Source organism: Ranitomeya variabilis, chromosome 5 (assembly GCF_051348905.1).
Source record: "Ranitomeya variabilis isolate aRanVar5 chromosome 5, aRanVar5.hap1, whole genome shotgun sequence".
Taxonomy (NCBI): domain Eukaryota; kingdom Metazoa; phylum Chordata; class Amphibia; order Anura; family Dendrobatidae; genus Ranitomeya; species Ranitomeya variabilis.
Window position 1 is genome coordinate 31,756,279 of NC_135236.1, and position 11,131 is coordinate 31,767,409.

Sequence of the window (11,131 nt, forward strand, 5' to 3'; positions counted from 1 at the left end):
TGCTGAGAGCCTGCTCCCTCTACTAGATCAGCACGCTCCTCTCCTGAAATACTCTGTGCTGTTGAGAGCCTGCTCCCTCCACTAGATCAGCACGCTCCTCTCCTGAAATACTCTGTGCTGCTGAGAGCCTACTCCACTAGATCAGCATGCTCCTCTCCTGAAATATTCTGTGCTGCTGAGAGTCCGCTCCCTCCAGTAGATAAGCACGCTCCTCCCCTGAAATACTCTGTGCTGCTGAGAGCCTGCTCCCTCCACTAGATCGGCATGCTCCTCTCCTGAAATTCTCTGTGCTGCTGAGAGCCTGCTCCTTCCACTAAATCAGAACACTCCTCTCCTCAAATACTCTGTGCTGCTGAGAGCCTGCTCCCTCTACTAGATCAGCACGCTCCTCTCCTGAAATACTCTGTGCTGCTGAGAGCCTGCTCCCTCCACTAAATCAGCACGCTCCTCTCCTGAAATATTCTGTGCTGTTGAGATTCTGCTCCCTCCACTAGAGCAGCACGCTCCTCTCCTGAAATACTCTGCGCTGCTGAAAGCCTGCTCCCTCTACTGGATCAGCATGCTCCTCTCCTGAAATACTCTGTGCTGTTGAGAGCCTGCTCCCTCCACTAGATCAGCCCGCTCCTCTCCTGAAATACTCTGTGCTGCTGAGAGCCTACTCCACTAGATCAGCATGTTCCTTTCCTGAAATATTCTGTGCTGCTGAGAGCCCGCTCCCTCCAGTAGATCAGCACGCTCCTCCCCTGAAATACCTGTGCTGCTGAGAGCCTGCTCCCTCCACTAGATCAGCCCGCTTCTCTCCTGAAATACTCTGCGCTGCTGAGAGCCTGCTCCCTCCACTAGATCAGCACACTCCTCTCCTGAAATACTCTGTGCTGCTGAGAGCTTGCTCCCTCCACTCGATCAGCACGCTCCTCTCCTGAAATACTCTGTGCTGTTGAGATTCTGCTCCCTCCACTAGAGCAGCACGCTCCTCTCCTGAAATACTCTGCGCTGCTGAAATCCTGCTCCCTCTACTAGATCAGCACGCTCCTCTCCTGAAATACTCTGTACTGTTGAGAGCCTGCTCCCGCCACTAGATCAGCACGCTCCTCTCCTGAAATACTCTGTGCTGTTGAGAGCCTGCTCCCTCCAGTAGATCAGCACGCTCCTCCCCTGAAGTACTCTGTGCTGCTGAGAGCCTGCTCCCTCCGCTAGATCAGCATGTTCCACTCATCAAATACTCTGTGCTGCTAAGTGCCTGCTCCCTCCACTAGATCAGCATGCTCCTCCCCTGAAATACCTGTGCTGCTGAGAGCCTGCTCCCTCCACTAGATATCAGCACGCTCCTCTCCTGAAATACTCTGTGCTGCTGAGAGCCTGCTCCCTCCACTAGATCAGCCCGCTTCTCTCCTGAAATACTCTGCGCTGCTGAGAGCCTGCTCCCTCCACTAGATCAGCACACTCCTCTCCAGAAATACTCTGTGCTGCTGAGAGCCAGCTCCCTCCACTAGATCAGCACGCTCCTCTCCTGAAATACTCTGTGCTGCTGAGAGCCTGCTCCCTCCTCTAGATCAGAACACTCCTCCTGAAATACTCTGTGCTGCTGAGAGCCTGCTCCCTCTACTAGATCAGCACGCTCCTCTCCTGTAATACTCTGTGCTGTTGAGAGCCTGCTCCATCCACTAGATCAGCACGCTCCTCTCCTGAAATACTCTGTGCTGCTGAGAGCCTACTCCACTAGATCAGCATGCTCCTCTCCTGAAATATTCTGTGCTGCTGAGAGCCCGCTCCCTCCAGTAGATCAGCACGCTCCTCCCCTGAAATACTCTGTGCTGCTGAGAGCCTGCTCCCTTCACTAGATCAGCACGCTCCTCTCCTGAAATACTCTGTGCTGCTGAGAGCCTGCTCCTTCCACTAGATCAGAACACTCCTCTCCTGAAATACTCTGTGCTGCTGAGAGCCTGCTCCCTCCACTAGAGCAGCACGCTCCTCTCCTGAAATACTCTGTGCTGCTGAGAGCCTGCTCCCTCTACTAGATCAGCACGCTCCTCTCCTGAAATGCTCTGTGGTGTTGAGAGCCTGCTCTCTCCACTACATCAGCATGCTCCTCTCCTGAAATACTCTGTGCTGCTGAGAGTTTGCTCCCTCCACTAGATCAGCACGCTCCTCTCCTGAAATACTCTGTGCTGCTGAGAGCTTGCTCCCTCCACTAGATCAGCACGCTCCTCTCCTGAAATACTCTGTGCTGTTGAGATTCTGCTCCCTCCACTAGAGCAGCACGCTCCTCTCCTGAAATACTCTGCGCTGCTGAAAACCTGCTCCCTCTACTAGATCAGCACACTCCTCTCCTGAAATACTCTGTGCTGTTGAGAGCCTGCTCCCTCTAGTAGATCAGCACTCTCTTCCCCTGAAGTACTCTGTGCTGCCGAGAGCCTGCTCCCTCCGCTAGATCAGCATGTTCCACTCATCACTCTGTGCTGCTAAGTGCCTGCTCCCTCCACTAGATCAGCATGCTCCTCTGCTGAAATACTCTGTGCTACTGAGAGCCTGCTCCCTCCTCTAGATCAGCACGGTCCTCTCCTGAAATACTCTGTGCTACTGAGAGCCTGCTCCCTCCTCTACATCAGCATGCTCCTCTCCTGAAATACTCTGTGCTGCTGAGAGCTTGCTCCCTCCACTAGATTAGCACGCTCCTCTCCTGAAATACACTCTGCTGTTGAGATTCTGCTCCCTCCACTAGAGCAGCACGCTCCTCTCCTGAAATACTCTGCGCTGCTGAAATCCTGCTCCCTCTACTAGATCAGCACGCTCCTCTCCTGAAATACTCTGTGCTGTTGAGAGCCTGCTCCCGCCACTAGATCAGCACGCTCCTCTCCTGAAATACTCTGTGCTGTTGAGAGCCTGCTCCCTCCAGTAGATCAGGAGGCTCCTCCCCTGAAGTACTCTGTGCTGCTGAGAGCCTGCTCCCTCCGCTAGATCAGCATTTTCCTCTCCTCAAATACTCTGTGCTGCAGAGTGCCTGCTCCCTCCACTAGATCAGCACGATCCTCTCCTTAAATACTCTGTGCTGCTGAGATTCTGCTCCCTCTACTGGATCAGCACGCTCCTCTCCTGAAATACTCTGTGCTGCTTAGAGCCTGCTCTCTCCACTAGATCAGCATGTTTCTCTCCTCAAATACTCTGTGCTGCAGAGTGCCTGCTCCCTCCACTAAATCAGAAGCTCCTCCCCTGAAATACTCTGTGCTGCTGAGAGCCTGCTCCCTCCACTAGATCAGCACGTTCGTCCCCTGAAATACTCTGTGCTGCTGAGAGCCTGCTCCCTCCACTAGATCAGCACGTAGCTCTCCTGAAATACTCTGTGCTGCTGAGAGCCTGCTCCCTCCACTAGATCAGCACACTCCTCTCCTGAAATACTCTGCTGCTGAGAGCCTGCTCCCTCCTCTAGATCAGCACGTTCCTCTCCTGAAATACTCTGTGCTGCTGAGAACCTGCTCCCTCCACTAGATCAGCACGGTACTCTCCTGAAATACTCTGGGCTGCTGAGAGCCTGCTCCCTCCACTAGATCAGCATGGTCCTCTCCTGAAATAATCTGTGCTGCTGAGAGCCTGCTCCCTCCACTAGATCAGCACATTCCTCTCCTGAAATACTTTGCGCTGCTGAGATTCTGTTCCCTCCACTAGATCAGTACCTCCTCTCCTGAAATACTCTGCTCTGCTGAGAGCCTGCTCCCTCCACTAAATCAGCACGCTCCTCTCCTGAAATACTCTGTGCTGTTGAGATTCTGCTCCCTCCACTAGAGCAGCACGCTCCTCTCCTGAAATACTCTGCGCTGCTGAAATCCTGCTCCCTCCACTAGATCAGAACACTCCTCTCCTGAAATACTCAGTGCTGCTGAGAGCCTGCTCCCTCCACTAGATCAGCATGCTCCTGTCCTGAAATGCTGTGTGGTGTTGAGAGCCTGCTTCCTCCACTACATCAGCATGCTCCTCTCCTGAAATACTTTGTGCTGCTGAGAGCTTGCTCCCTCCACTAGATCAGCACGCTACTCTCCTGAAATACTCTGTGCTGTTGAGATTCTGCTCCCTCCATTAGAGCAGCACGCTCCTCTCCTGAAATACTCTGCGCTGCTGAGAGCCTGCTCCCTCTACTGGATCAGCACGCTCCTCTCCTGAAATACTCTGTGCTGTTGAGAGCCTGCTCCCTCCACTAGATCAGCATGCTCCTCTCCTGAAATACTCTGTGCTGCTGAGAGCCTGCTCCCTCCACTAGATCAGCACGCTCCTCTCCTGAAATACTCTGTGCTGCTGTGGCCTGTAGTAGCCGTCTTGCTCGCGAGATTCCTCACGTTTCTGCCCCCCCCTCGTTGCTGCTGACAGGTCAGAGGTGAAGAACTTGGGTTTATGGGACACAATGTGATCCTGACAGAGTGAATAATAAAGGCGAAACAATGATTTCTGGTGCCACTCGTTCGCACTCATAAATGAGGAGCCGGATCCCTGGACACATTGTTTGCCCATCTCACAGACACCATCTCACCCAGCTTTCCCAGACTCCTGACAACTTGTATTCTAGAGGGACCGTGCAGCGCCCCTCCTGTCTGCAGGTTGTATTTGGTATTGCAGCTCAGCTCCATTCTCCTCAGTACCAGACACAACCTATAACCAGTCATGGAGGCACCAGGGCGGCTCTGTGGGGTCTTATTTCCGGGTGCCATGCTGCCCGCTGCTTCAGCTTAGTGAGGGAGTTCTGCAGATACTGGCATCAGAAGGTTTTGTATTTTCTCTTTAAAAAAAAAAAAGTTAAACAACTTTTATTTTGTGCAGAAACCAGATTTGTGCCCCGTGCAGCTTGTGAGACCTGCGCCAAGTTACGCGCCACCATCACCAAGGTGGAGCAGGAAAAGGAAGCGGCGCTAAGAGGCCAAGAAGAGGTAAGACCCACAGGTACCACGACATCCCAAATGGCACAGCGCCCGCTGTCCACTACCAGCTGCACATGGGGCAAGGAGGTTACTGGTCAGGAGACCAAAGTCACCATGGAAACATGGCAGAAAAATGTCCAAAATATTGATAAAAATTCTATTGTGCCCACTATATCCTTACCCTGTGCCCACTCTGGTTTGTGCCCACTCTGATTGCTGTGCCCACTCTATGCTTATTCTGTGCCCATTCTGTCTGTTCTGTGCCCATTCTATGCTTGCTCTGTGCCTACTCTGTCTCTTCTGTGCCCACTCTGTGCCCCCTCTATGGTTGCTCTGTGCCCACTCTGTCTGCTCTGTGCCCACTCTATGCTTGCTCTGTGCCCACTCTATGTCTCTTCTGTGCCCACTCTATGGTTGCTCTGTGCCCACTCTATGCTTACTCTGTGCCCACTCTGTCTGCTGTGCCCACTTTTTCTGCTCTGTGCCCACTCGATGCTTACTCTGTGCCCACTCTATGCTTGCTCTGTGCCCACTCTGTGCCCACTCTATGGTTGCTGTGTCCACTGTGGCTGCTCTGTGCCCACTGTATGCTTACTTTGTGCCCAATCTATGCTTGCTCTGTGCCCATTCTATGTCTCTTCTGTGCCCACTTTGTGCCCACTCGATGGTTGCTCTGTGCCCACTCAATGCTTACTCTGTGCCCACTCTATGCTTACTCTGTGCTCACTCTATGCTTGCTCTGTGCCCACTCTATGCTTACTCTGTGCCCACTCTGTCTACTCTGTGCCCACTCTATGCTTACTCTGTGCCCACTCTATGCTTACTCTGTGCCCACTCTATGCTTACTCTGTGCCCACTCTATGCTTGCTCTGTGCCCACTCTCTCTTCTGTGCCCACTCTGTGCCCACTCTATGCTTGCTCTGTGCCCACTCTATGTCTGCTCTGTGCCCACTCTATGCTTGCTTTGTGCCCACTCTCTCTGCTTTGTGCCCACTTTATGCTTACTCTGTGGCCAGTCTATGCTTGCTCTGTGCCCGCTCTATACCCAGTCTATGCTTGCTCTGTGCCCGCTCTGTGCCCACTCTATATCCGCTCTGTGGCCACTTTATGCTTGCTCTATGCCAGCTCTATAACCACTCTATGCTTGCTCTCTGCCCACTCTATGGTTGCTCTATGCCCACTCTATGCTTGCTCTGTGCCCGCTCTGTGCTCACTCTATGCTTGCTCTGTGGCCACTCTATTCTTGCTCTATGCCCGCTCTGGGCCCACTCTATGCTTGCGTTGTGCCTGCTCTTTGCCCACTCTATATCTGCTCTGTGCCCACTCTATACTTGCTCTATGCTCGCTCTGTGCCTACTCTGTGCCCACTCTATGCTTACTCTGTGGTCACTCTGTGCTTGCTCTATACCAACCCTATGCTTGCTCTGTGCCCTCTCTTTGTCCTCTATGTGCCCTCTCTATGCTTGCTCTGTGGCCACTCTCTGCTTGCTCTATGCCCGCTCTGTGCCCACTCTATGCTTGCTCTGTGCCCACTCTTTGTCCGCTCTGTGCCCACTCTATGCTTGCTCTGTGCCCGGACTGTGCCCACTCTATATCTGCTCTATGCCTGCTCTGTGCCACAGTCTTTTCAGAAACGACTGGCTGAGATGGCCACAAACCGCAAATGTCTGGATGAGGAAAGAATAAAGACGCTACGTCAAAGGATCCGGAAAGAGCTGGAGGATGAAATGGAGGAACTGCGGCAGAGCTGGAAGTCAGAGTCTACCGTGGCTGTGGAAGAAGTGCGGCAGGAGGAGCAGAAACGGGCAGAGAGTGAATGGAAAAGGGAGATCCAGGCAGTGAAAGAAGCAGCAGAGGTAAGATTGTGGGTTTTACATAAAAAGAGACTGCAGGGGTTGTCTTGAAAAAAAATCAGGCAGTTAGTTTTTTCTTCCCTAAAATAGCGCCACACTAGGCCAGAGGTTGTATGTGGCATTGCAGCTCGGAGCTGTGGAATGAAAAGAATTCTTAGAAGAGCCATTTGGGTCCCCACCTCATAAGAGGACAGCCGAGACATAAGTGATGAGTGCAGCATGACCACTAATGTCACCGATGGAGGATGGATAGACTAGTAGAAAATTGTCCCACTCTCTGTGCTGCCTCTGAAGGCCCCAGGGTGCCGCACTGCTCCCAGCTCTTTTGTACACACAGAAATCAGGATAAGATGTGACAAATCCTCATTTTTTACTTGTTGACCTCGAGAATTGGTTTAATTCAGTGAAAGCGGAAGCTCGGGGGTGGGACTTCATTATGACTCCACCTCCATGTACACGCCCCTGCTGTACCAATGGATGCATTATATCAGCTATAGATCCTATGAAGTCGTGTAATTCTATATATATAATGACGGATCCGGGGACTACCGTACCCATCATCCTCCACTTGTTATTCTCAGTTGTATTACAAAGAGCGAATGAAGGAAGCTGTTTCAGAAGCGATCGCGGAGGAGTGGAAACGGTCCGAACTGCAGAGGGAATCACTGAAGCGGCGACACGAGGAGGAGCTGAAGTCTTTTCAGGATCAGTAAGTCCTCCAGACACCGCGGCTGAGATTGCATGGCCACTTCCATAGAGTGGGCCCCACATCACCCCTGTTGGGGTCCGGCACGCGTTTCGAGTCCAGATGTAGAGTAGATTGAGTTGACCACGCCTGTACGGGACTGGATATATATGGACACTTATGGTGTCACCTGTACTGACAGCATGTTACATTCCCGGCAGGATTTGCTCCGTCCAGCAGCAGCTGAAATGCGTCGTCCGGGACAAGGAGGAGTACGCTTGTCAATTTAAGGTATTTTTTACTATTTCCATATAAACATAGAGCTTAGAGCATCAGCTCTGCTCCACCCAACCGGTTACAGATCTGATCGCCAATAACTTCTGAACTTGACGTGAAGAATTACAGTTAGATCTTGTGTTATACTTCAGAGCTGCGATCACAATTCTGCTGTTTGTTAGTGGAAACTGTCAGCATGGTTGTTGACAAACCCATCCTTAGCATTGCGGAGTGCTGGTAGGTTTTCCTACATTGCATTCCTGCACAACAGAGAAGAAACTGAATATGAGATTCCAGCTCTGTAGAACTGTGAGTACTGCTCTGAAGTATAGTACAGACTGTAACTTGTTCATTTCCTTTTTTTTATTTGCAGGAGTTACAGCTGAATTACAAGCGGTTTATCGACTTGACAGACTCTGCCCTTCACTCCGATTACCTCCTGCGCTTGATCCGCCTCGGCAAACCTCCAGGCTATGCCCACTGCGCCATCCAGACAGAGATGGAGGCCACTTCTTTATAATGTTTTTGGCCCCGTCCTATATTTTGTCATTTTTTTAGCTTTTACTTTGTATTTTTGTTTGTTTTTAAATATGTACAAGTGCTTCTCACAAGTGCTTCATTGGCTGTAAGCCATAATCATCAACATTAACAGAAATAAAGACGTGAACTAGATCACTCTGCTTGTAATGACTCTATATAATATGTGAGTTTCACTTTTTGCATTGAAGAACTGAAATAAATTAACTTTTTGATGAGATTCTAATTTTGTGAGATGCACTTGTATATACAATATTTCCGTATTTGTAGCTTTTTAGGCATGCTGCAGTTTACTGTGTCACCACTAGAGGCCCTCAGCGCTCCACCATGTCCCCAGCCCTATCACATCTCATGCTCCAGTCATATCCAGAGCTGCATTCACAATGCATCTTGTTTTCTACACGTGATAGCTATATAGTACCAGGAATACAGACTACATCTCCCACAATGCAGTACACACAGTTCACTATCAGGGGGCAGCCCATCAATGTAAGTTTCTGCAGCGTGAGAATTAACAGGATAACAGCAGAATTGTGATTGCAGCTTTGGATGTGACTGGAGGGTAAGATTTATTAGCACATCATATGTAGATTTCGCCTGTGCAATGCTGCCGAGCTGGGATTTACTGTAATCAAGTCTTGGATGAAACATCTTCATGTAATTATAGCGGAGACAAGTTTAATTACGTGACCTGCTCATTACCTTATTAATGAGTGTCAGATACGCTCTCATCCATTATATCCACACTGTACAACGATCTGCGTCCTCTACACCCTCATGTGTGAGCCCGAATGTCTGGTTTTTCCATATCCCTGGTTGTACCCGATTTGAAAAACATGGCTTCTATCTTCAGAAACAGCGCCACACTGGTACACAGGTTGTGTCAGGTATTACAGCTCCATCTGCAATAGCAAACACGGACAGGTGTGGTGCTGTTTCTGGAAGTAGCCATGTGTCAGCCATCTGTTCCTCCATACCCTCTAGCAATCAGGTGAACAATCTACTTGTTTCTCACCTACCTACAAGTCCAAATTAATTTCTGTAAAAAAAGAACTGTCCCCTTTAACTTTAGGAATCTGTTGGAATTCCTGCTATTAAGGAGTCTAATGGGCAGGAAAACAATGACACTTCCTGTTACATACAAGTCTAAGGGACAGGAAAACAATGACACTTCCTGTTACATACAAGTCTAAGGAGCGAGAAAACAATGACACTTCCTGTTACATACAAGTCTAAGGGGCAGGAAAACAATGGCACTTCCTGTTATATACAAGTCTAAGGAGCGAGAAAACAATGACACTTCCTGTTACATACAAGTCTAAGGAGCGAGAAAACAATGGCACTTCCTGTTACATACAAGTCTAAGGGGCAGGAAAACTGACACTTCCTGTTACATACAAGTCTAAGGGACAGGAAAACAATGGCACTTCCTGTCACATACAAGTCTAAGGGACAGGAAAACAATGACACTTCCTGTTACATACAAGTCTAAGGGACAGGAAAACAATGACACTTCCTGTTACTTACAAGTCTAAGGGGCAGGAAAACAATGACACTTCCTGTTACATACAAGTCTAAGGGGCGGGAAAACAATGACACTTCCTGTTACATACAAGTCTAAGGAGCGAGAAAACAATGACACTTCCTGTTACTTACAAGTCTAAGGGGCAGGAAAACAATGACACTTCCTGTCACATACAAGTCTAAGGAGCGAGAAAACAATGACACTTCCTGTTACATACAAGTCTAAGGGGCAGGAAAACAATGACACTTCCTGTCACATACAAGTCTAAGGAGCGAGAAAACAATGACACTTCCTGTTACTTACAAGTCTAAGGGGCAGGAAAACAATGACACTTCCTGTCACATACAAGTCTAAGGAGCGAGAAAACAATGACACTTCCTGTTACATACAAGTCTAAGGGGCTGGAAAACAATGACACTTCCTGTTACATACAAGTCTAAGGGACAGGAAAACAATGACACTTCCTGTTACATACAAGTCTAATGGGCGGGAAAACAATGACACTTCCTGTTACATACAAGTCTAAGGGGCTGGAAAACAATGACACTTCCTGTTACATACAAGTCTAAGGGACAGGAAAACAATGACACTTCCTGTTACATACAAGTCTAAGGAGCGAGAAAACAATGACACTTCCTGTTACATACAAGTCTAATGTGCGGGAAAACAATGACACTTCCTGTTACATACAAGTCTAAGGGGCAGGAAAACAATGGCACTTCCTGTTATATACAAGTCTAAGGAGCGAGAAAACAATGACACTTCCTGTTACATACAAGTCTAAGGGACAGGAAAACAATGACACTTCCTGTTACATACAAGTCTAAGGAGCGAGAAAACAATGACACTTCCTGTTACATACAAGTCTAATGTGCGGGAAAACAATGACACTTCCTGTTACATACAAGTCTAAGGGGCAGGAAAACAATGGCACTTCCTGTTATATACAAGTCTAAGGAGCGAGAAAACAATGACACTTCCTGTTACATACAAGTCTAAGGGACAGGAAAACAATGGCACTTCCTGTCACATACAAGTCTAAGGGACAGGAAAACAATGACACTTCCTGTTACATACAAGTCTAAGGGACAGGAAAACAATGACACTTCCTGTTACATACAAGTCTAAGGAGCGAGAAAACGATGACACTTCCTGTTACATACAAGTCTAATGTGCGGGAAACCAATTACACTTCCTGTTACATACAAGTCTAAGGAGCGAGAAAACGATGACACTTCCTTTTACATACAAGTCTAATGTGCGGGAAAACAATGACACTTCCTGTTACATACAAGTCTAAGGGGCAGGAAAACAATGACACTTCCTGTTACATACAAGTCTAAGGGGCGGG

General features: G+C 49.1%; 1 protein-coding gene across 2 annotated transcripts in view; it reads left to right on the forward strand.

Moving 5' to 3' along the window:
* The window catches only part of LOC143773260 (uncharacterized), a 46,460-nt gene extending 37,078 nt beyond the window's left edge, over nt 1–9,382 (forward strand). The window contains exons 2-6 of one of the 2 annotated variants that reach the window (XM_077260754.1): nt 4,807–4,913; nt 6,527–6,760; nt 7,339–7,466; nt 7,664–7,733; nt 8,092–9,382. In XM_077260754.1, the coding sequence (XP_077116869.1) occupies nt 4,807–4,913; nt 6,527–6,760; nt 7,339–7,466; nt 7,664–7,733; nt 8,092–8,238 (686 nt within the window). In that variant the 3' untranslated portion in view covers nt 8,239–9,382. Of the gene's footprint in view, nt 1–4,805; nt 4,914–5,920; nt 6,761–7,338; nt 7,467–7,663; nt 7,734–8,091 lie in introns of those variants that run through there. The other variant, XM_077260753.1, reaches the window with a different exon arrangement.
* The last annotated feature ends 1,749 nt before the right edge of the window (nt 9,383–11,131 follow it).